Below are 26,067 nucleotides of genomic sequence, written 5' to 3' on the forward strand. Positions count from 1 at the left end.
TGGTTTATTTTGCTCTGCGAAGTCAGCTACCTACTCTGTACTCCACAAATATACAGGAGCCATACACCTGTTAAACATAGAAGAATATCAATGCTTCTCTGTTTATATTTATTTATCTTAGAGAATAAATTCACCAGATAGCATCCCAAGTAAGCCACTACCTTTTAACCTTGGAAGTGATCCTACCAAGTATACTCCTTCTGTAGCTTTGATTAAATTCCCGACTTCCCATTTCACCGTGCTTGTGTGCTAAGGTAGAAATAGTTACACTTTTACCTCATTCAGTAAACCCCCCTAAATTGGCCTGTTTTTTTTTAAAATGTCTTTTTGCCTCTCCCGGAAGATTACATGGCTCCGGGTGGGTTGGTGAGCTTATGTATTGTGATGCATAAGGCATCACAATTGTACGGGACAGGCTGGATGGACAAGTGGGTCTTTTCCTGTACATAATTTTTGTGTGTTCGTAGCATTAGGAGCTCAATAAACTCAACTTTGTGTGGGTGGGGGGGCGGGGGAGGGAGAGAAGAGAAAGTAGAGAGGAAAATATTACCCATGGTTCCTGCTCCTTACTGCTATTCAGTAACTCCAGCTGATAGATGCAGGTGAATGTCACATGGACAGCTTTGCGCTCAACTGCGATGTTCTACACAATTGGTGTGTCAAATTCCCTGCTCAGCATTGTATGAAAAATGGTCACTTGGATGATATACCAGACAACTGTGTGCACCCACTGAACTGTTCACCAGGATGCAGCACTGCTTTCAGGCAGCAAGGGAGAGAGGGAGAAGACTGCAATGCATTTCCAACAAAGGCAGATTGTTATTAAATTAGTTGGATGAGATACCAGTAGAATGGTTAAGAGTTTATCTCAAATATACTCCCAGCATACAACGGTACAATTCTTTACAACAAATACATATTTGTTACCAAATGTTAACCACATTAAAAGAAAACCTCTTTCAATTTACAGCTTGTCAACTTGGCTAGTTAAAATAAATTTGCACATCTGAGGTTCAGACACCATGTTTCACAATCTTTCAGATAAAAATTAGTCTTAACCAGTCATTTAAAAGCAAGGCCCCAATAAGAATTCATGGTTCATCTACATCGTCATCACTTCCACCGATGCTGCTGTCTGTTGATAAATTTTCTTCATTCCACTTTTCTTCAGCCTCTTCTACTTCAGTCATAGAATCAGTTATATCTTGCAGTTTGCTGTCCTCTGAAGGCGTTGTACTGTCCACTGATGATTTTTTGTTGTCCTCTGGAGATGTTGCATTGTCTTCTGATGGTTGTCTATTGTCCTGTGGAGATGTTGCATTGTCTTCTGATGGTTGTCTATTGTCCTGTGGAGGTGTTGCATTGTTTTCTGATGGTTTTCTATTGTCCTGTGGAGGTGTTGCATTGTCTTCTGACTGTTTTGTATTGTCCTGTGGAGGTGTTGCATTGTCTTCTGACTGTTTAGTATTGTCCTCTGGAGGAACTGAGCTTTCCTCAGACGGTTGGCTGCTTCCCTGTGTTGTCTTCTGTTCACTGGAGGACTTAGCTGTGGATGGGTGAACTTCCAAAAATGACTCCCATGATTTTAATCGATCCTCTCTTTCCTTTACAGTCTCTTCAATCTAGAAGTTCAAAATTATATTTAACAAGTTTTTTTCTTTTTACACAGTGGTACTTAAACACTACTATTCTGCTAGAAATAAGATTGAATATTTTGTTGCTTAAAATCAGGCCGAAGCAGTACAGTCCTACACCTTTTAAGGATTAATGTAAGGAATCTTACAACACCAGGTTATAATCCAACTGTTTTATTTGAAAATCACAAGCTTTCGGAGGCTTTCTCCTTCGTCAGGTGAGTGTCGCCTGACGAAGGAGAAAGCCTCCGAAAGCTTGTGATTTTCAAATAAAACAGTTGGACTATAACCTGGTGTTGTAAGATTCCTTACATTTGTCAACCCCAGTCCATCACCGGCATCTCCACATCATGGCTTTTAAGGATTGGTAGTTTTACTGCAAGATATTTCAATTCGTTTATGTAAAAAGATCAGTATTATATCCCTTTATTTGGGCAAACATATTCTAAAACATACTGTGTAAGTAAATGTTTTGACTAGAAAGCACCAAATGCCCTTCTTGAGCAAAGCAATCCTCTATCTTTGAATAAAGTTTCTCTCCCTCTCATCACCTGTTTGTCCTAAAGTCAGCACTCCCAGATGCAAGAAGCTTACATCTACAACAATTTTTAGCATGTCACCACTTGAATTCCACCTATGGTGTAAACGCAACTGACTTTAATCTTACCAATGCACCAATATACGTGCACTCATTCAAAATACCGAAGTCTCCATAAAGAGCCACCTAGTTCCATCTTCTGCTGACATAAAGCAACACCCCAGAATAAAGCCATACTCGCCCTCGAGTACCTATTATATATAAAAAGAATTGGCAGGTGGGTCACAATGTTCCATTTCAAAATGAATTGAAAATTCCTATGTCAATTGTTTTTATGATATCTTTACATGTGATTTACTTGCAATACCTGCAAGCGGCAATGATAGGGGTTTTCAGTCTTAAAGTTTTAGCCAACACCGAACTATAGTAACACCCTAAAGTGCAATTTTATATGCAGCTGAGGTCTATATGCAGCTCCACACCCTAGCCACCAGGTGGCTCTGCACCAAAACATCTGTAATATCAGGAAGGTTTTTCTTACTTTCTTTGGACTGGTGTAACAGCATCGCAATGTATTTAAATTGTGCTATCTCAATATTTAAACTAATTTTATATTGGGACTCGCCGTCTTAATCCTCCTGGCCCAGCCAACACTGCTCACTCAGCTCTACATCTCCAGCCCATACTCTACAACTGAGTGGCAGAATAACAATCCCACCAAATGCCTTTGCACGCCACCCCGATCTCTCTGATGCTCCACCTTATAGTGACTGCCTCAGTCGACGGTTACCTACTAACCAATTCGCCGTCACCCCCCTTCCCCCTTAGAACAGCTACTGGCTTTGCAACCAGCACCCTCTCCACCAAAACAGTCACTGAACCTTCTCTATATCTCAATGCAGCAGCTGGCCCCTCAATGGCAGCAGTCATCTTTGTTCCATTAGATTTAACTAAAGGGGGTAGTGGGAGCTAAGACAAAGTCCTGAATTGCCATTTTACAGAAACCCTGCCCTCAGAAAACACACTGCAACAGACAGTGGAAGAAACCACAAACCAGTTTGCCTGATGACTGCAAAGTAAAGACTCATCTGGCAGGAGAAACTATCTATGGGATCAGAGGATGCACATACTGAAATTTGTGTGTCAAGGGAAAGGAGACCACTGCCCACCCCCCAGACAGATGTGGCCTCTGTTCTTCGAGTACACAAGAGCGGATAGCTCGCCTTCAAAACAAGCAGGCCTGCCTTCAGCACCTCCAGCTCTTCAAAAACTCCAGAACTACCTCTGGCAAGTCTTCCATTCACAAGTGGAAATTAAAAGAGTATCTGCTGCTCTGTCTTATACCCTGGCAACATGCTAAACCGAAAGACCTGGTCACCACTTTATGAGCAGGATCGCATCTACACAAAGGGAGCTTGTTGATGTAGCAGATCATCATGGTGTTATCAGACCACAAACACTTGACTTGCCCTGTACTATGGTGGAGAAGTAGTCTATGGCTAACCGTACGGATCTTAATTCCAATCAATTGAAATAGCAGATAAGCTGCTCTATCGGCCCCTCCCCCCCGCAGATGGGTCTCCCATCCTATCACAGGTATCACTGTCAACTGTGGGGGAGGCTGTCAAAAAGGATTGCTTTGTAGTACTCTGTCCTCCTCAGGAATAGGGGATCTGCAACAACAACTTGCATTTATATAGCGCCTTCAAGTTAGAAAAATATTCCAAGGCGCTTCACAGGAGCGATTATCAAACAAAATTTGACACCGAGCCACATGAAAAGATATTAGAACAGGTGATCAAAAGCTTGGTCAAAGAGGTAGGTTTTAAGAAGCATCTTAAAACGGAGAGAGGTGTAGAGGGGTTTAGGGAGGGAATTCCAGAGCTTGGGGCCTAGGCAGCTGAAGGCACGGCCACCAATGATGGAGCAATGAAAATCGGGGATTTGGAGGTCATCTTGGAGGGTTGTAGGAGGAGGTTAGGGAGATAGGGAGAGACGAGCCATGGAAGGATTTGAAAACAAGAATGAGAATTTTAAAATCAAGGTATTCCCGGACCGGTAGCCAATGCAGGTCAGCGAGCACAAGGGTGACAAGTGATCAGGACTCGGTGCGAGTTAGGATAGGTGCAGCAGAGTTTTGGATGAGCTCAAGTTTATGGAGGGTGGAAGATGGGAGGCCGATCAGGAGAGCATTGGAATAGTCTAGAGGCACGGTTGAGGGTTTGAGCAGCAGATGAGCTAAGGCAGGGGCGGAAATGGGCAATGTTATGGAGGAGGAAGAAGCCGGTCTTGGTGATGGAGCTGAAGCTCATCTCAGGGTCAAATAGGACGCCATGGTTACGAACGGTCTGGTTCAGCCTCAGACAGTGGCATGACTAGCTGAAGTTGTTGCATAAAAACTTGGGTTTTGTTAACTACAAAATAGCTGCAATTATAAAATTCTTAAATAACCTTTCACTAGTACAACTGCCCTTCATATGAAGAGAATATCAGATTCCTGAGCACTGTAATCAGTTGCAGCTACAGATTGTTCTGCCTTCAGTTGTCTGGAACAATGCCTCTAAAAGTAGTAACTCTTGTTTAGGTGTAGCTGGGACTTGTAATTAACTATGAATCCCAGCCCTTGGACTGTGTCAAATATCTGCCTTACAGCCGAGCTAGCAGATCTCATGAATAGGGGACTGAAGAGCCAATTGCCCAGGTGCAGCTATACATGGAGATGCTGTGTCCAGAGATGCACAATTGCTACAGACAGGCACTTTATGAAAACTTTGGGTGTTGAGGGAAGGCCAATGGATCAGAGGAAGTCTGTGGAAGTCACCATGGAAGTCTAGCCACCTTGAATTTCTCCTGTTTGAGGATCTGGTTTAGGATTGAGATTTAGGACAGCATGAAGTCCCCCTGTCTTTTTGGAGATGAGTAGAAACCAGTTTTCTCCTGATGAGGGTGTACTCTTTCTTTCGCTCCTGATGTTACTACTTTCCCTTTTTCGGCAGACGAAGCTAGTCTAAGTGATCCAATATGATCACCATAGAATCTTGCAGTGGTCTTTGGGAAATGGACAGGGCAACCATCTCTGAAGCCTCTAGGACCCACACGTAGTAACAACCCATTACTACCATGAACTCCTGTAGGTGGTCTTACAGGCATGGATATAGCTCAAAGGTGCAGGGACGTTCGAAAGTATGGTGGCTGAGAAACAACACTATGAAAAGAACTGTGGCAGACCCGGAACCTTGGCTTAGGCACAGCACGTTGATTGAGCGATGGTGCTCTTAAAGTGGATCTTGCTTTTCACAGCCATTCTTGTCATATTCTGCTAGGTTTTCAGGCAGTGCATTCTAGATCATAAGACCATATGAGCCTGCTCTGCCATTTAATGAGATCATGGCTGATCTGATTTTTACCTCAACTCCACTTTCCCACCCTTTCTCCATATCCTTTGACTCCCTTGCTGATCAAAAATTTGTCTAACTCAGCCTTAAATGTATTCAATGACTCAGCCTCCACAGCTTTTTGGGGTAAAGAATTCCAAAGAGTCACGACTCTCTGGGAGAAGAAATTCCTCCTCATTTCCGTCTTAAACGGGCGACCCCTTATTCTGAGACTATGCCCACTAGTTTTAGATTCCCCCATGAGGGGTAACATCCTCTCAGCATCTATCCTATCGAGTCCCCTCAGAATCTTGTATGTTTCAATAAGATCTCCTCTCATTCTTCTAAACTCCAATGAGTATAGACCCAACCTGTTCAATCTTTCCTCATAAGACAACCCTTCCATACCCGGAATCAACCTAGTGAACTTTCTCTGAACTGCCTCCAATGCAAGTATGTCCTTCCTCAAATAAGGGCACCAGAACTGTACGCAGTACGCCAGGTGTGGTCTCACCAGCACCCTGTACAGTTGTAGCATGACTTCCCTGCTTTTATACTCCACCCCCTAGAAATAAAGGCCAATATTCCGTTTGCCCTCCGGATTACCTGCTGTACCTGTATGTTGACTTTTTGAGTTTCATGCACGAGGACCCCTAAATCCCTCTGTACCGCAGCATTTTGTAGTATTTCTCCATTCAAATAATATGTTGCTTTTTTATTTTTCCTCCCAAAGTGGATGACTTTGCATTTTCCCACATTATATTCCATCTGCCAAATTTTTGCCCATTCGCTTAACCTGTCAATATCCCTTTGCAGACACTTTGTGTCCTCATCGCAACTTGCTTTTCCACCTATCTTTCTTTCATCAGCAAATTTGGCCACAAGACACTCTGTTCCTTCATCCAAGTCATTGATATATATTGTAAATAGTTGAGGCCCCAGCACTGAGCCCTGCAGCACCCCACTAGTTACAGATTGCCATTTTGATGATGACCCTTTTATCTTTGTTTTCTGTTAGTTAGCCAATCCTCTATCCATGCCAGTATATTACCCCCAACACCATGAGCTCTTATCTTGTGCAGTAATCTTTTATGTGGCACCTTATCAAATGCCTTTTGGAAATCCAAATATACTGCATCCTTTGGTTCCCCTTTATCCACCCTGCCCGTTACTTCCTCAAAGAACTCTAATAAATTTGTCAGACACTATTTCCCCTTCATAAAACCATGTTGACTCTCCTTGATTGTATTATGAGTCTCCAAATGTCCTGCTACTACTTCCTTAATAATGGATTCTAGCATTCAGATGTTAGGCTAACTGGTCTATAGTTACCTGCTTTCTGTCTCACTCCCTTCTTGATTATGTTTGCGGTTTTCCAATCCGCTGGGACCTTTCCAGAATTTAGTGAATTCTGGAAGATTACAACCAATGCATCCACTATCTCTGTAGCCACTTCCTTCAAGACCCTTGGATGCAAGCCATCAGGTCCAGGGGACTTGTTGGCCTTTAGACCCATTAGTTTACCTAGTACTTTTTCTCTAGTGATGATTGTTTTTAGATCCTCCCTCCCCTTTGCCCCTTGATTTTCTACTATTATTGGTATATTATTTGTGTCTTCTACTGTGAAGAAAGATACAAAATATCTGTTCAATTCCTCTGCCATTTCCTTGTTTTCCATTATTATTTCCCCAGTCTCATCCTCTAAGGGACCAATGTTTACTTTAGCTAACCTCTTCCTTTTTATATACTTGTAGAAGTTTTTACTGTCAGTTTTTATATCATTACAACTCGCTGCGTAAAAAAAAAATCCTCATCTTCCTCCTGGTTCTTTTGCCAATTATCTTAACTCTGTCCTCTGGTTACCGACCCACCAGCCAGTTGTAAACAGTTTCTCCTTATTTACTCTATCAAATCCCTCATCATGTTGAACACCCCTATTAAATCTCCCTTTAACCGTCTCTGCTCCAAGAACAATCCCAGCTTCTCTAATCTCTCCACATAACTGAAGTCCCTCATCCCTGGTATAATTCTGGTAAATCTCCTCTGCACCCTCCCCAAGGACTTAACATCCTTCCTAAAGTGCAGTGCCGAGAATTGTACACAATACACCAGCTGAGGCCTAACCAGTGTTTTATGAAGGTTTACCATAACTTCCTTGCTTTTGTACTCTAATCCTCTATTTATAAAGCCGAGGATTCCATATGCTTTTTTACTCTTTAAACAGCTTTGTCAACTTGTCCTGCCACCTTCAAAGATTTTTGTATGTGAACCTTCATGTCTGTTTGTTCCTTTGAGTTTATATTGCCTCTCCTCATTCATTCTCCCAAATGCATCACTTCACACTTCTCTGCATTAAATTTCTGCCATGTGTCTGCCCATTTCATCAGTCTATGTCCTCCTGAAGTCTACTGCTATCTTCCTCACTGTTTACTACATTTCCAAGTTAACTGTGCATCCCTATATGAAGAAAATATGTTTACCTTCATTTAAAATTCAAGCCCATTTGCTTAGGTATTAGCCTATATGCAGAATGAAAAATATCCTGGGATGCAAAATAGTGTATAGGATGATTAACAGTCTCACAATAACGGTAAATAAATAATTCAGCAATTCTAGTGTCATTAAACTTTCCTCTGTCTATATCATTTACTAACCGATTTGAAGAGATTACAGAACATTTTTTGATGCTGAAGGGGGAGGGGGGAGCAATACTCTAAATGTTGCAGGAATATGTTTACAAGATGACAAATTTCCTGATCATATTAAGTACGTACATTTACTGAATCATTTGAATTAATAACAGCTCAACAGATATGACTGAACATATACTCCAAGAGCCATTTCATCCCAATCTTTCTTTCATACCTGATAATCTACAATACCGTCCCACGTTTCAGCAGTTATTTGACGTCCACCAAACCATCTTCCATTAAGCATCAGTATGCACTGATCTGCTTCCTCTGGTTCTTTAAATGCTACGGAGGCCACTCCACCAGGATGTCTCTGTAAATTATAGAGAACAGATCCTGCATTAAAACATTTCAGCATCTTCTTTTAATAATTCACACAAATGACCCATGTCATGTAGATGTCGTTTTTAGAACAGCAAAAATACTTACGTCAAATAAAAGTACTTTTTTGACTTGACCGAATTTTTCACATTCCAGTCTAAGGTCTTCTCGGATCTCATTCAAAATCAACGGATCCTCCTGTAATAAAAGTTTATTAAACTTTAAACATGAGCCGTATTATTTTGAATGTTAAATTTTCTCTTGCCGGTTTTAACAACCTTGCTACATGCAACACAAGGAGACAATTTACTATACAGTGAAATCTTACTATTGGAAATGTTTCCCATCTCTGTACAACCAATATTCCAGCGAGTAGAGAATCTGAAGTCTTAATAAGATAAATCCCCTGACGAGAACTATTTTGTTAATCCCAATTCATTTGTAATGATAAAGTATAATGTGCCTTACCATTCATTTTCTTCTGTCTCTAAACTAATTTGAAATGCAATAATTTCACAAGTACCATGCTGCATCAACCCATCCCTCACATCTATGTATGTAAAATAAATTATACAGATGATACCTAGTCTGTGCTATGTTCTCCAATTAAAAATGAAACCATTTGAAGAATGGTTTAATTTTTAGTGGAGATCAGGTGCCACTGCCACACACACTGTTTAGCATTAGGAAAAAGAAACATTTGATCATGGGTACATGTCAAAGTATAGTCATAAGCTCAGTACATTTCCTGGTTTGGCACCCTGTAATGGTGAAACTTTCCGTCTCCTAACCAGAACATCACTGATGGGATAATCATCAAGCAGCATTGATAGAGGATATGAAGAATTCTCTTGTTGCCACCGTCTCATGCTACTATCCAAAGATTAGTGCAAGACAGATTCAAACTAAACCTGTTCTGCATGAAAATTTTGGAATAAAACCAAAGGCAAAGACACAAAATTCAGAACCCTTAGAGTACAGACTGTCCTTTGCCGATTCACAAGTGTGTACAGGTGTTAAATCAAACAATGTGGGGCATTTACTTTGTATAGTTTGCATGTAGAGCATTTTAATGTGATCCTTAATACAATTAGATCATAATATGGTTAGAACAAAACCTGGTTCTGATTTAATCCTGAAACAGAAATGCTACCAATGGCGTTAAACAATACGGAGAACAAATGTGAGAAACACATCAGTGCACAGACCATCTGTGCCTCAACCTACCTCGAAATCCTTTGGATGAAACATGTTCTTAAGAATCACAACCCGTTGGCATCGTAATCGTGAACTGCCAGGTTTTCTCTCTGGTCTCCAATCCAGCTGCCTAACGACAAGGATTTGTTGTGTCAACAGAAAGCTCCCCTTAAATTAAGGACCTATAAACATGCGGAGTTCTGCAGCCGCAGAAATCCACACCGCAAGAGTAACTTTATGCAAAACATATGCTATTTGAGACAAAGAATGATATACATTTACCAGATCTCCTGTGGTGTTGCTCATGGTAAGTTGGAGGATATGCCATTTTATAAGAGCAAGGGCATGAGATTATGTAACATACAGTTTATCATTCTGCTGCTGTTGGAGCTGTTATTAACCTTTTCATGTCCCTTTAAGGCCACAAAATCTAATTGCTATAAATAACATCTGGAGAAGTTTCTCTGTCGATTAGCAGCTTCTTGTAAATTCCCAGCTCTTCCCCGAAGTCAGAAGAAACCTGGAGGATTTTCTATTTCAAACTGATGCAATGAGTTCTCTCATCCAATGCCCATTAAGCCAGCGTTTTTGAAAATAGCAAGAGGTGTTTTCTTTAAGACCACACGCAGGGGCTGGGGGGAGGAAGACGACTTAACCAGTTTTATTGATAGGCCTACTGACAATTTAGGGAACGAGTCAGAGGGATAGTCCTCTCAGTGGCTGAGTACAATGAGAAAAGGGACAAAAAGATATATGGGCAGGCAGTCAACTAGCCAGCTAGGTCTGAGAGGGAACTCACTCATCTCGAGCCCAAGGCCTGTCAGATCAGACGACTGACCGGGAAAAGTTAAGCCAGCTCACTAACAGGGATAGTGTAGCATATTCTTATTATTTTTCTTGTTCTCAGAGGGTTCTGTAGTTAGTTGAATTAAGGTGAGATCTGATTATACTCATTATTCTGTAAGTTGAACTGCTGCCTGTAAAGTAAAGCAGCTCAATGATATGTATCTGGCCTCATCCCACTAAAATGTTTGTCCATCTTTGGAGAGATTGGAGAAGCACACATGGAGGCAGGTCAGAAAGACACTATCTAGTTTGGAGCACAAGGCATCCTATTGTTACAATTACACAGTACGGGCACATTCCTGAAGGATAAAGCACCGAGCTTCTGCTCCCTGTTCTTGGCGCCTATATGGCTGACTTGGAACTCTGGGAATTGACTACATTGAGCACCAAACCTCAGATGACTATTTAAGTAATTTAATTCCATACATCAAAAAAAAATCAAATTAAAGCCTTCAAAAATCAAGCAAAATTGGATTTTAACATACTTTTTTTGCAGGAGCAACTTCTTCTTGTAATCTTTGCTTTTCTTTTTCTTTTTGCTGGCATCATATTGCCCTTTCATTTCAAATTTGGCAACTTCTACATGCAGCTTGTATCCCCTCATTTCAGTTTCGTCCAAAAATTTGAGCGCAAGGTCAATAGATTCTTTCTGAAATACAAAAAAAATATTTTTATAAAAGGGTGGACAGAAAGTATCTTTCAACAGCCAGTGGGGGGTAAAACCTCCCAATACACCTCAAAAAAGTCTCAAATGTTACATTCAATCATAAAACTAAACAAAAATACTAGTGGATCTCCTGCAACGTTGTTGACAGATTCAGAGGATATGGTAAAAGTTTGAAAGAAATCCAGCTGAGATTGTGATGGTTGTTATTTGATTTAACTCCAATCAATACAAGTGGATGGTAATGGGTGTTACTGAATTAGAAATTTCAATCAAAGAGTGCAGGTTTGTTCCACCAACGTATTTAAAGTCTTGCATGTAAACAAGATTTTCAATAGGTTGCTAGCTGATATTCCAAGGCATTGCTCACTTTAAGTCGGAGAATGCGCAGATTAATAACTGAAGCGTTATACTGTGTGATGCACAATGTAGTTAAGGTGGGGCTGTGTCCCTTTAAAGTCTAACTGCTGTAAACATTGAGATCAAGTACTGCCTAATTCCGCAGACACATCCCGAGGCCAATTAGTGGCTGCTGTTGGTCTTAATTGGCAGGTAGTGAATCCCTGGCTACTATCCAGGATCAGGAAAACAGACAGGATTTATACTTTTTAAAAAAAATATAAATCATTTTCATCTGTAAGAAAATCGGATTGTCTGAAATATGACCAATTCAGTGTAGTATGAAGCAGGTTTAGGTCAGTAACTTTGAGGTTTAACAATACTTACAAAGAGACCAAGTGTAGGATGTTGGTGTAATAGTACACTGCTTCATACAATCAAATGACACATTTCTACTTGAAATTTCTCACACACAAGTCCCAATCGCAGCTGGAAAGTCACAGCATCCAACTGTTTTTCAAATGATTCCAAGATGTTTGCCTCCACTACCCTACCCAGAAGTTCAGTCCATGTTGATCACTTGTGAAGAACTTCTTCACATCAGTCCTAAATTTGCTTTTCACTAGGTTGATCCTGAATCTCTTGTGGTTTAACTTGATGTAATGGTCTGGATTTACCTTTTCTGTACCATTTACCAGCTTATTACCCCACAAGGTCCACTCTGACTTGCCTCCTTTAAAGGCTGAAAAACCCAAGTTTCTCCATTCATTTATCAAACATTAGCCCAACGATGCCATGGATCAAACTTTTCTGCACCATTCTCAGGGCTCGTGGCCAGAAATGGAGACACTACTCCAAGTATCAACAAGATCATCTATGTGCGGAACCACAAGAGATGGGTGAGATCCTGAATGAATATTTCACATCGGTATTTACGGTTGAGAAAGGCATGGATGTTAGGGAACTTGGGGAAATAAAGTGATGTCTTGAGGAGTGTACATATTACAGAGAGGGAGGTGCTGGAAGTCTTAACGCGCATCATGGTAGATAAATCTCCGGGACCTGATGAAATGTATCCCAGGACGTTATGGGAGGTTAGGGAGCAAATTGCGGGTCCCCTAGCAGAGATATTTGAATCATCGACAGCTACAGGTGAGGTGCCTGAAGATTGGAGGGTAGCAAATGTTGTGCCTTTGTTTAAGAAGGGCGGCAGGGAAAAGCCTGGGAACTACAGACCGGTGAGCCTGACATCTGTAGTGGGTAAGTTGTTAGAGGGTATTCTGAGGGACAGGATCTACAGGCATTTGGAGAGGCAGGGACTGATTAGGAACAGTCAGCATGGTTTTGTGAGAGGAAAATCATGTCTCACGAATTTGATTGAGTTTTTTGAAGGGGTAACCAAGAAGATAGATGAGGGCTGTGCAGTAGACATGGTCTACATGGACTTCAGCAAAGCCTTTGACAAGGTACCGCATGGTAGGTTGTTACATAAGGTTAAATCTCACGGGATCCAAGGTGAGGTAGCCAATTGGATTCAAAATTGGCTTGACGACAGAAGACAGAGGGTGGTTGTAGAGGGTTGCTTTTCAAACTGGAGGCCTGTGTCCAGCGGTGTGCCTCAGGGATCGGTGCTGGGTCCGCTGTTATTTGTTATTTATATTAATGATTTGGATGAGAATTTAGGAGGCATGGTTAGTAAGTTTGCAGATGACACCAAGATTGGTGGCATTGTGGACAGTGAAGAAGGTTATCAAGGATTGCAACGGGATCTTGATAAATTGGGCCAGTGGGCCGATGAATGGCAGATGGAGTTTAATTTAGATAAATGTGAGGTGATGCATTTTGGTAGATTGAATCGGGCCAGGACCTACTCCGTTAATGGTAGGGCGTTGGGGAGAGTTATAGAACAAAGAGATCTCGGAGTACAGGTTCATAGCTCCTTGAAAGTGGAGTCACAGGTGGATAGGGTGGTGAAGAAGGCATTCGGCATGCTTGGTTTCATTGGTCAGAACATTGAATACAGGAGTTGGGATGTCTTGTTGAAGTTGTACAAGACATTAGTAAGGCCACACTTGGAATACTGTGTACAGTTCTGGTCACTCTATTATAGAAAGGATATTATTGAACTAGAAAGAGTGCAGAAAAGATTTACTAGGATGCTACCGGGACTTGATGGTTTGACTTATAGGGAGAGGTTAGGTAGACTGGGACTTTTTTCCCTGGAGCGTAGGAGGTTAAGGTGAGAGGGGAGAGATACAAAAGGGTCCAGAGGGGCAATTTTTTCACTCAAAGGGTGGTGAGTGTCTGGAACGAGCTGCCAGAGGCAGTAGTAGAGGCGGGTACAATTTTGTCTTTTAAAAAGCATTTGGACAGTTACATGGGTAAGATGGGTATAGAGGGATATGGGCCAAGTGCAGGCAATTGGGACTAGCTTAGTGGTATAAACTGGGCGACATGGACATGTTGGGCCGAAGGGCCTGTTTCTATGTTGTAACTTCTATGATTCTAAGTGCGGTCCTGAATATTCTCCAGTTTTAAGCATCACTTTATTTGCCTTGTACTCTGTCCTGGCTATATAGTTCAGCATTCTATACGCCTGCTGCACACTGATCAGACTTGCTGACCACCTATTTTTTAAAATTCGTTCATGGGATATGGGCGTCGCTGGCGAGGCCGGCATTTATTGCCCATCCCTAATTGCCCGAGAAGGTGATGGTGAGCCGCCTTCTTGAACCTTTGCAGTCCGCTGTGATGAAGGATCTCCCACAGTGCTGTTAGGAAGGGAGTTCCAGGATTTTGACCCAGCGACGATGAAGGAACGGCGATATATTTCCAAGTCGGGATGGTGTGTGACTTGGAGGGGAACGTGCAGGTGGTGTTGTTCCCATGTACCTGCTGCTCTTGTCCTTCTAGGTGGTAGAGGTCGCGGGTTCGGGAGGTGCTTGGGAGAAGCCTTGGCGAGTTGCTGCAGTGCATCCTGTGGATGGTACCCAATGCAGCCACTGTGCGCGGTGGTGAAGGGAGTGAATGTTTAGGGTGGTGGATGGGGTGTCAATCAAGCGGGCTGCTTTGTCCTGGATGGTGTTGAGCTTCTTGAGTGTTGTTGGAGCTGCACTCATCCAAGCAAGTGGAGAGTATTCCATCACACTCCTGACTTGTGTCTTGTAGATGGTAGAAAGGCTTTGGGGAGTCAGGAGGTGAGTCACTCGCCACAGAATACCCAGCCTCTGACCTGCTCTTGTAGCCACAGTATTTATATGGCTGGTCCAGTTAAGTTTCTGGTCAAAGGTGACCCCCAGGATGTTGATTGTGGGGGATTTGGCAATGGTAATGCCATTGAATGTCAAGGGGAGGTGGTTAGACACTCTCTTGTTGGAGATGGTCATTGCCTGGCACTTGTCTGGCGCGAATGTTACTTACCACTTATCAGCCCAAGCCTGGATGTTGTCCAGGTCTTGCTGCATGCGGGCTCAGACTGCTTCATTATCTGAGGGGTTGCGAATGGAACTGAACATGTGCAATCATCAGCGAACATCCCCATTTCTGACCTTATGATGGAGGGAAGATCATTGATGAAGCAGCTGAAGATGGTTGGGCCTAGGACACTGCCTTGAGGAACTGCTGCAGCAATGCCCTGGGACTGAGATGATTGGCCTCCAACAACCACTACCATCTTCCTTTGTGCTAGGTATGACTCCAGCCACTGGAGAGTTTTCCCCCTGATTCCCATTGATTTCAGTTTTACTAGGGCTCCTTGGTGCCACAGTCAGTCAAATGTTGCCTTGATGTCAAGGGCAGTCACTCTCACCTCACCTCTGGAATTCAGCTCTTTTGTCCATGTTTGGACCAAGGCTGTAATGAGGTCTGGAGCTGAGTGGTCCTGGCGGAACCCAAACTGAGCATCGGTGAGCAGGTTATTTGTGAGTAAGTGCCGCTTGATAGCACTGTCGACGACACCTTCCATCACTTTGCTGATGATTGAGAGTAGACTGATGGGGCGGTAATTGGCCGGATTAGATTTGTCCTGCTTTTTGTGGACAGGACATACCTGGGCAATTTTCCACATTATCGGGTAGATGCCAGTGTTGTAGCTGTACTGGAACAGCTTGGCTCGAAGCGCAGCTAGTTCTGGGCACAAGTCTTCAGCACTACAGCTGGGATGTTGTCGGGTTCCATAGCCTTTGCTGTATCCAGTGCACTCAGCCGTTTCTTGATATCACGAGGAGTGAATCGAATTGGCTGAATACTGGCTTCTGTGACGGTGGGGATATCGGGAGGAGGCAGAGATGGATCATCCACTCCGCACTTCTGGCTGAAGATGGTTGCAAACGCTTCAGCCTTGTCTTTTGCACTCACGTGCTGGACTCCGCCGTCGTTGAGGATGGGGATGTTTACAGAGCCTCCTCCTCCCGTTAGTTGTTTAATTGTCCACCACCATTCACGGCTGGATGTGGCAGGACTGCAGAGCTTTGATCTGATCCGTTGGTTGTGGAATCGCTTAGCTCTGTCTGTAGCATGTTGCTTCCGCTGTTTAGCATGCATGTAGTCCTGAGTTGTAGCTTCACCAGGTTGGTACCTCATTTTTAGGTACGCCTGGTGCTGCTCCTGGCATGCTCCTCTACACTCCTCATTGAACCAGGGTTGATCCCCTGGCTTGTTGGTAACGGTAGAGTGAGGAATATGCCGGGCAATGAGGTTACAGACAGCGCCTCATGGATGCCCAGTTTTGAGCTGCTAGATCTGTTCTGAATCTATCCCATTTAGCACGGTGGTAGTGCCACACAACACGTTGGATGGTGTCCTCAGTGCGAAGATGGGACTCCGTCTCCACGAGGACTGTGCCGTGTCCTATTCTAGCCTTGGCTATTGATATCATATTTATGTCCGTTTTCTCTTCCTGTGTTCAGTATTTTACACTTGTATTAAATTTCATCTGCTATTTTTCCCCTGCTTACATATTTTGCTCAGATTCAATTTCCCCACCAACCCAATTTATCATTTTTGAATCTGATCAGTTTTCATTCAATTTGAGACTAAGTCATTAAAATGTAAATTAGAAACAGTAGGGGTCCTAACATCAACCCCCATGGCACACCACTCAAGAGATTCACCCCCTCCCCAACCAAACTTAATTCCTCAACAAGTACTCACTACTTCCTACCCTTCAGTTAAGTTCTTATCCACTATCAGCTTTGCCTTGACTCCCTACCATTTTAAGCACAATTTAACAACCTTTTGTGTGGAACTTTATCATGAGCATTTTGGAAGTCCATGTACAGCCTGTCATTGGGATTTCACAAAATACTGGATGCCACTTCCTCAAAAAGGTCAGAGAATAGTCTGGCAGGATCTTCCTGTTCTCCATCCAGTTTGGTTAATGTTTACTAGTTTATCTTAAAAGGTAATCCTCAAGTTTACTCCTGGTAATTAATTCTATTAATTAATGTACTGATTTGAAACTAACAGGTCCACAGTTGCCTGGATTTTTTTTTCCACCCATTTTGATAATGCAGACTGCATTCGCCTAGTCTCAATGAAGTCGGTCACCACTGATGATTTATTTGTTTTGAGCCCTATTTTAGCAAGTCTTTTGACAAGGTCCCACATAGCAAACTGGTCAGAAAAGTACAAGCCCATGGATCCAAGGTAAAGTAGCAAGTTGGATCCAAAATTGGCTCAGTGGCAGGAAGCAAAGAGTTATGGTCGGCGGGTGTTTTTGTGACTGGAAGGCGGTTTCCAGTGGAATTCTGCAGGGCTCTGTACTAGGTCCCTTGCTTTTTGTGGTATATATTAATGATTTGGACTTAAATGTAGGGGGCATGATTAAGAAGTTTGCAGAGGATACACAAGTTGGCCATGTGGTTGATAGTGAAGAGGAAAGCTGTAGACTGCAGGAAGATATCAATGGACTGGTCAGGTGGGCAGAAAAGTGGCAAATAGAATTCAATCCGGAGAAGTGTGAGGTAAGACATTTGGGGAGGGCAAACAAGGCAAGGAAGCACATGATAAATGGGAGGATACTTAGAGGTGTAGAGGAAGTAAGGGACCTTGGAGTGCATGTCTACAGATTCCTGAAGGTGGCAGGCCAGGTGGATAGTCAGAGGATAGTCTGGCAGGATCTTCCTGTTCTGCATCCAGTTAGGTGGTTAAGAAGGCATATTGGATACTTTCTTTTGTTAGCTGAGGCATAGAATATAAGAGCAGGGAGGTTATGCTGGAACTGTATAAAACACTAGTCAGGCCACAGCTTGAGTGCTGCATACAGTTCTGGTCACATTACAGGAAGGATGTAATTGCACTAGAGAGGGTACAGAGGAGATTTACAAGGATGTTGCCAGGTCTGGAGAATTTTAGCTATGAGGAAAGACTGGATAGGCTGGGGTTGTTTTCTTTGGAACAGAGGAGGCTAAGGGGCGATTTAATTGAGGTGTACAAAATTATGAGGAGCCTGGATGCAGTGGATAGGAAGGACCTATTTCTTTTAGCAGATAGGTCAATAACCAGGGGGTATAGATTTAAAGTAATTGGTAGGACTAGAGGGGAGCTGAGGAAAATTTTTTCACCCAGAGGGTGGTGGGAGTCTGGAACTCACTGCCTGAAAGGGTGGTAGAGGCAGAAACCCTCAACTCATTTAAAAAGTACTTGGATATGTACCTGAAGCGCCACAACCTACAAGGCTACCAACCAAGTGTTGGAAAGTGGGATCAGGCTGGGTGACTCACTTTCAGCCAGCGTGGACACAACGGGCCAAACGACCTCCTTCTGTGCCGTAAATTTTCTATGATTTCTATGATTCTGTTTGCCTTGGTAGGATCTCCATCTGATTTATGTCAAAAGTGCTAATTCTTGCTCATGCCTTCCTTGTGAATACTTGGTGGAAATAATGAGTTAATATAAACTAAATCATTCGAAACAGGAAAGGTCAAATTTTAAATAACAGTGCAGCAGACATCACATTAATAAATCAAACTTCCAGTTAATGGTCAAATTGTTGTGTACCTTTAGGTAGCAGCAGAGGCCATCTCCCTTGAGATTTCCATCTTTGTCCTTGTACAATTTAATTTTATACTCTTCTGTTTCAGGGTTTTGCATGATGATCCCAAACTTTGACATAAGCTCCACAAATTCATCATTTGTAATGTCTGGAGGCAACCCTGCATATAAGAAATAACTAACTTAAAACAAACATAAGCAAATTATCAAATTTCTACTTCAGGAGTTCCAAGTGGAAATAAAGGTTTTGACCATCCAAGCAGCATTTCCCTTCCTCCACATGGCCATACATATAAGTGCTATGAATAAAAAGCAATCACCACTCCAGCAGCGCTGAGAAGTGAAAACGGTGAAAGAGTACCTCTTGGTATTGTTCTTGATTAGTGCTCGTGTGCTTACTACCAACAGTTTATTGCAGCCCACCCAGAAGCTACTCCGAAAATAAAAACATTGAGGAAAAGAACGGAAAACCACCTCAGCTACTCTTCCTTTAAAAGCAGCATTTGGAATCTACAGAAAAACTCTGCCAAAAAACATACCCCAGACATAACATCTACACCTCCTTAACTGAGGCTTGAGCAAACTGATACCATGCTGACTTATCCATTAGACTTTTAGCCTAAAAAGAAAGTCCACCTACACTTTATCCGAATAATACACGGTGTTCTACATGGTACAATGCACCTGTACTTGTAAATGCATCCTCTGACTCAGTAGCGCCAACGATTTGTTAGTGATATTAAAAATTGTACAAGGCTTAAATTTAAATAATTATCAAATGCTTAATTTTACTTAGACAAAACCAGAGAGAGTTATTTTTGTTGATTACTTTGAAGGTTACTGTTGTGCTGTCTTTTTGTGTCCCATTTCAGATTTCAAAGTAAAGCCGTACATCAAGATTTGTTCAGTAAATCTCTTCACCAACCAACAAGCTGCAACTTGTGGAACCCTCTGTAAAGACCCGATTTCAGGTATCGACTGCAATGCCGTGGACATTTGTCCAAAGTAAAAGCGCAAGACTAAGGAAAACCGAAAGACATGTTGTTCTGTAACAGATTCTATAAAACACTGACTTTATTTAGTTGTTTTCCTATTTTTGCTTCTCCTGATTTTATTCAATAAGCCCAACTTGTAGTTTGTAGCCTGGGATATACGATCTATCAAGGGGTTCATCAGTCAAGAGGACAGTATACAGCAGCAACACGTAATATTTCTAGTGTGTAAATCATCAGTAAAAAAAAAGTGCACAGGGTTCACCCTGCAGTCCGCTATCTCAGATTACTTTGTATATAGGGCCATATTCCGGTTCATGGGGAGTGGGGGCTTGCCTGTGGAAGCACACCTTTGAGCTGAGCACATGAAAAATGCCAGAATCGTAACAATTATCTCATCATGGTGAAACCAATCATACAAGATCAACTTGTTAACCAACAAACATACAATCCTCAGTCCAGTACTTACCAGACACGTACACATTTGTGTTCTTCTGTTCCTCAACGTCAATCCAGCCTTTAAAAAATATATATCTGTATTGTTAAATATGAATGAAGCTGCATAATACAGATGATATACACAAAATATTAGGACTTTTACTAGCACTATAAGTTTCCAATAGACCACAATGATATGAGGTAACACATAGCAAGCCTTCAGCTCAAAGTATTAATTTAGCAGCTCTACAATTTTTTTTTACAAAATCTATACCATGCACTAAATAGGATGTAAGAACAAGTGATGAGAGTCAGTGTGGTCAACGTTTGTCACTTCAGCAACAGAGGTTACAGCATCAAAACTTGGAGAATTATCATTTTTTCCTGCTTTTCAAATTGCTCTAGATGAGCACATTCCATATATTTTAACAGTATGAAATATTGTCATTGAAATAGGCACTTTGTTTTTCAGATACCATTCAATTAAAACTGTATCCAAGGCCAAGTGACAACTCAAAGACAGCAACACAAAATGCAACAAGACATCCTTAAAATTACTCATTATTGTGCGCTTTGCTGAAAATTTTTATGAGTACAAAAAAAATCACAAGTAACTTCTCCAATACTTTTGTAGGTTCAATACAGTATCAGTAATGTCAATATTGAAATTACTGGAACTCAAGTAGGATAATCTATCATCAAGCACATAAGACAGAAAAGAATGAACTTGCATTTAATACAGCACCCTCCACGACCTCAGGACGTCCCAAAGCGCTTTACAGCCAATGAAGTGCAGTCACTATTGTAATGTCGGGAAATGTGGCAGCCAATTTGCACACAGCAAGCTCTCACAAACAGCAATGAGATAGCTAATAAGATAATCTGTTTTAGTAATGTTGGTTGAAGGATAAATATTGGCCAGGACACTAGGGAGAACTCCCCTGCTCTTCTTCAAATAATGCCATGGGATCTTTTACCTCAGGAGGCAGACGGGGCCTCAGTTTAACATCTCATCTGAAAGACGGCACTTCCAACAGTGCAGCACTCCCTCAGTACTGCAAAGCAGTGTCAACATAAATTACGTTCTCAAGTCTCTGAGTGGGACTTGAAACAATAACCTTCTGACTCAGGTGAGAATGCTACCACTGAGCTACGGCTGACATTTGTGTGGTGTTTGCTGTTTCAGAAGTATTCCAAAAAAATCAAATTATATAACCTCTAACTTGCCGTTAGTGCACCACGTCGGTGTGTTCTGGCCTAACACATTAGCAAGATGAGCGCAAAAAACAAATAAAAATTCCACAGAAAACTGAACCAACATGCATCTTACTGTTCAGATGATTATGAACTGTTCAAGCTCTCCACTTGAAACCCTCAATTAGATTAGTCTGCAATTACTCCAAGGTATCCATTATTAACCATTACAAGGTGAGCTTGTTATTTTCATAGGAACATTGGAATTGCTAGATGAAAAAAGACCAAGTTCCATCTAGTTCGCCTTTTACCATCCCGGTACTCAAATACAACAATATTGGAGTTATTGACTAATCACGACAATCAATCTCCATCAGTTAGTCTGCAATAGACTCAGACATGAGGTGAGGGAAACCCCCAGTGATAGAAAGCTTTAGAACCCATAGGCCCAAAGTCATCTGTTCCTACCAAGCATACTACACTTCCCATATATCATGTCCCAAATTACTCATTTACTGTATCCAAAAATATTGTTTTCTGAAAGAAATCTATCTAATTTGTATGTGAATGAATCAACACCATCTGCTTCCACTATCTCCCTAGGGAGTCTTTTCCACTTGTTCACTGAAATAATTTTTCCACAACTTTTCACTTCTCCAGTGAAAACATGCCCAATTTACATAATCGTTCGTTATAATCCAATCCCTCCATCCCCTCAAATCATCGATTGCCCTCTTCTGTATCCTTTCAATAGCTACAATATCCTTTTTGTACTGCAACAACCAGAACTGTACTCATTATTCCTCCATCTTCGATACTGTCATGAACAATAAAAAAAAAACTGACTATGTACTCATCATATAACTGGCAGCCTTGTTCAACATTTACTATGGCCCATTAAGACAGTTCTATTGTATTAACAGCTTAACAGGGGAGGCACCATATATTTAGACTGATTCAACAGATTCAAAAAATATTGATTCAACTGTGGAAATACATAGGGCAAGTATAAAATCCAAGCCTTTTAATAAAATATTGTTTCAATCTGAAGATGCATTAGTGATTTCAACTCACTTGTGCATGAGGGAAATACAAACTTACAAATTCCAATCTGCAATGCACTGTCACAAGGGTTGTATGCTTATTAGACTTTCTTGTACAGTTCAAGAGATTTAAAATCTCTGGTCTATATTTAAAATATATATCATTCATTAGGCCCAAAACTACTCACTTCTAAATTACCCACCAGCAGTGGAGAGAAGAGATATAATTAAATTGTGATAAGTTTACATACGCATTTCCCATTATAAATGTGGACAAAGAATTTTATAGTAGAAAAAGTTGACAAAACGTGCATGCAGATGCAAGATTTTTTAAGAGATGGATATATAGTTTTGTTGTCAAAGTTATATTGATGACAAAAATCGGATTCGGCTCTCACACCGCATTCTTCAGAATCATCTTATTTTGATAAATAAGGCTAAAAGCACATTGTGTCCTTCATTGGAAAATAAAAAGCACTAAGCGTATAGCAATAAACATACAAAGAGGGTGTGGAAAAAATGGTCAGGCCCATAACTGTTCACCTCACCCACCAGACAGCACAACCTCATGCACCACTGTCCCCAACAATGCCAGCTCATGGGGCAGGGAAAAAAAGCAGACAAAAAAACCATGTGCAATTTCAGGAAAAATTCTAGGAATCTACTTGGCATGTAAACTCCAGAAGACCATGGTTACGTACCACACATCAGTGGTAAAGTTAATCAACCTACATTCCGCCTCCAGTACTTCCTAATGGTTCCTTCACTCAGGTATGTGTCAAAAAAATGTAGATTATTCATACTTAGCACATCCATGGGTTGTGATCTCATATCAACACACATTGAAGAACAATGGCAGAATAATGACATTGGAAAAACATCACCTGAATCCGCTTTTCTCTTCTCTCCTTTTTGCTTTGTTTCTTTCTGCTCAAGCTGAGCTGCATTACTCGCTGAAGACTTCTGTAGTATGGCTGCCCTCTTCTGGGTTTCAGTGCTGGAATCCACAGTATTATCAGAGCTTTCTTCAATGAAACCATAGTTTGCATGATACATTGCCAGAAAGTCTTCAGTTATCTAAAATAAGTTTTTAAGAAGTCATATTAGATATGCATTTGCTTTCAAATTACTGCTAAAAATCACATCTTGTCTCAACGAAGCAGTGAATCAGAAGTGTCTTTTCAACTTTGAAACCCAGAAGTGATTGCATAACAGCACTTTTCTGACAGCTATGAGCGATCTGAGGAAATTGAGCCAGGACATACTCAAGCCTTTGCACCCATAGTTCACAGCACAGCAGGGCACGAGCTGAACGTTTCAGGCATGTGATTGATTTTATATCTTTGGGTGGTCGATGGTGGGGGTGGGTCGATGGTGGGGGTGGGGTCGACGGTGGGTCGACGGTGGGGGTGGGGGGGGGTCGACGGTGGGGGTGGGGGTGGGGGGGGGGTCGACGGTGGGGGTGGGGGGGGGTCGACGGTGGGGGTGGGGGGGGGTCGACGGTGGGGGTGGGGGGGGGTCGACGGTGGGGGTGGGGGGGGGTCGACGGTGGGGGTGGGGGGGGGTCGACGGTGGGGGTGGGGGGGGGTCGACGGTGGGGGTGGGGGGGGGTCGACGGTGGGGGTGGGGGGGGGTCGACGGTGGGGGTGGGGGGGGGTCGACGGTGGGGGTGGGGGGGGGTCGACGGTGGGGGTGGGGGGGGGTCGACGGTGGGGGTGGGGGGGGGTCGACGGTGGGGGTGGGGGGGGGTCGACGGTGGGGGTGGGGGGGGGTCGACGGTGGGGGTGGGGGGGGGTCGACGGTGGGGGTGGGTCGACGGTGGGGGTGGGGGGGGGTCGACGGTGGGGGTGGGGGGGGGTCGACGGTGGGGGTGGGGGGGGGTCGACGGTGGGGGGGGGGGGGGGGGTCGACGGTGGGGGGGGGTCGACGGTGGGGGGGGGTCGACGGTGGGGGTGGGGGGGGGTCGACGGTGGGGGTGGGGGGGGGTCGACGGTGGGGGTGGGGGGGGGTCGACGGTGGGGGTGGGGGGGGGTCGACGGTGGGGGTGGGGGGGGGTCGACGGTGGGGGGGGTCGACGGTGGGGGGGGTCGACGGTGGGGGGGGGTCGACGGTGGGGGTGGGGGGGGGTCGACGGTGGGGGTGGGGGGGGTCGACGGTGGGGGTGGGGGGGGTCGACGGTGGGGGTGGGGGGGGTCGACGGTGGGGGTGGGGGGGGTCGACGGTGGGGGTGGGGGGGGTCGACGGTGGGGGTGGGGGGGGGTCGACGGTGGGGGTGGGTCGACGGTGGGGGTGGGGGGGGTCGACGGTGGGGGTGGGGGGGGTCGACGGTGGGGGTGGGGGGGGTCGACGGTGGGGGTGGGGGGGGTCGACGGTGGGGGTGGGGGGGGTCGACGGTGGGGGTGGGGGGGGTCGACGGTGGGGGTGGGGGGGGGGTCGACGGTGGGGGTGGGTCGACGGTGGGGGTGGGGGGGGTCGACGGTGGGGGTGGGGGGGGTCGACGGTGGGGGTGGGGGGGGTCGACGGTGGGGGTGGGGGGGGTCGACGGTGGGGGTGGGGGGGGTCGACGGTGGGGGTGGGGGGGGTCGACGGTGGGGGTGGGGGGGGTCGACGGTGGGGGTGGGGGGGGTCGACGGTGGGGGTGGGGGGGGGTCGACGGTGGGGGTGGGGGGGGTCGACGGTGGGGGTGGGGGGGGTCGACGGTGGGGGTGGGGGGGGTCGACGGTGGGGGTGGGGGGGGTCGACGGTGGGGGTGGGGGGGGGGGTCGACGGTGGGGGTGGGGGGGGGGGTCGACGGTGGGGGTGGGGGGGGGGTCGACGGTGGGGGTGGGGGGGGGGGTCGACGGTGGGGGTGGGGGGGGGGTCGACGGTGGGGGTGGGGGGGGGGTCGACGGTGGGGGTGGGGGGGGGGTCGACGGTGGGGGTGGGGGGGGGTCGACGGTGGGGGTGGGGGGGGGTCGACGGTGGGGGTGGGGGGGGTCGACGGTGGGGGTGGGTCGACGGTGGGGGGGGTCGACGGTGGGGGTGGGGGGGGTCGACGGTGGGGGGGGTCGACGGTGGGGGTGGGGTGGGGGTGGGGGGGGGGGGGTCGACGGTGGGGGGGGGGTCGACGGTGGGGGGGGGTCGACGGTGGGGGGGGGTCGACGGTGGGGGGGGGTCGACGGTGGGGGGGGGTCGACGGTGGGGGTGGGGGGGGGGGTCGACGGTGGGGGTGGGGGGGGGGTCGACGGTGGGGGTGGGGGGGGGGTCGACGGTGGGGGTGTCGACGGTGGGGGGGGGGTCGACGGTGGGGGTGGGTCGATGGTGGGGGTGGGTCGATGGTGGGGGTGGGGGGGGGTCGGTGGTGGGGGTGGGGGGGGTCGGGATATCGATGTTAATATGATGAACCCTGGGCCCTGTTACTCTACCTTGGGGAACCAGGCTTTTTTCTGCCAGTCCCACTCGAACTCAGTGCCGTCCGCGTCCACGAAAGTGCTGGTCCGGCTCAGCTCGCCCGGGCCGTCCCCGGCCTCGCCGCCGCCTCCTGCCCGCTCGTAGAGCCGCTGCAGGCGGAGCTGCTCGTGAAACTCGGCGTTCGCTTCCTCCCCGCTCATTTTGATTTCAGCTGAAGTGAGGCGGGGGAAATAAATCGGCGAAAAATAAATAAATTCAACAGCGCCACTGGTAAAAGTCGCATTAAAGCGCGTCTCGCCGAACCGCCGCTGAACTCTGACCCCCCTCCCCCACTCGGTACGTAATTTCCGGGACGAAGGGGCGGGCGGATGTCCTTCCAGGGCCAGCAATGGTGGCAGAGTGGGTTTTAGTGCA

At 45.0% G+C, this 26,067-nt stretch overlaps 1 protein-coding gene and 1 long non-coding RNA gene across 3 annotated transcripts in view; one reads left to right on the forward strand and one right to left on the reverse strand.

The window, feature by feature from the left end:
• Positions 1-19,673, forward strand: part of LOC137334841 (uncharacterized) — a 61,576-nt gene extending 41,903 nt beyond the window's left edge. The window contains exons 3-4 of one of the 2 annotated variants that reach the window (XR_010966255.1): positions 9,702-10,061; positions 19,469-19,673. This is a non-coding gene — a long non-coding RNA (uncharacterized lncRNA). The remainder of the gene's footprint in view (positions 1-9,701; positions 10,062-19,468) is intronic. The other variant, XR_010966254.1, reaches the window with a different exon arrangement.
• On the reverse strand, positions 832-25,986 carry htatsf1 (HIV-1 Tat specific factor 1). Its single transcript, XM_067999861.1, has 9 exons — positions 25,668-25,986; positions 23,148-23,340; positions 20,058-20,105; positions 18,603-18,757; positions 11,086-11,249; positions 9,785-9,884; positions 8,666-8,755; positions 8,412-8,549; positions 832-1,622 (listed from the first exon to the last, which is right to left on the reverse strand). Exons 1-9 carry the CDS (start codon positions 25,851-25,853, stop codon positions 1,092-1,094), a joined length of 1,605 nt encoding a protein of 534 aa, XP_067855962.1. The 5' UTR covers positions 25,854-25,986; the 3' UTR covers positions 832-1,091.
• Positions 25,987-26,067: the final 81 nt, after the last annotated feature.

Source organism: Heptranchias perlo, chromosome 18 (assembly GCF_035084215.1).
Source record: "Heptranchias perlo isolate sHepPer1 chromosome 18, sHepPer1.hap1, whole genome shotgun sequence".
Taxonomy (NCBI): domain Eukaryota; kingdom Metazoa; phylum Chordata; class Chondrichthyes; order Hexanchiformes; family Hexanchidae; genus Heptranchias; species Heptranchias perlo.

Bases quoted from the DNA above. Each gene is read 5' to 3' on its own strand.
- htatsf1 (XM_067999861.1), bottom strand. From the start codon at position 25,853: ATGAGCGGGGAGGAAGCGAACGCCGAGTTTCACGAGCAGCTCCGCCTG. The intron at 18,758-20,057 runs GTAAGTACTGGA...TCTTATATGCAG, and splicing joins CACAAATGTGTACGTGTCTG to GGTTGCCTCCAGACATTACA. The intron at 8,550-8,665 runs GTAAGTATTTTT...TATAATTTACAG, and splicing joins AAAAAGTACTTTTATTTGAC to AGACATCCTGGTGGAGTGGC.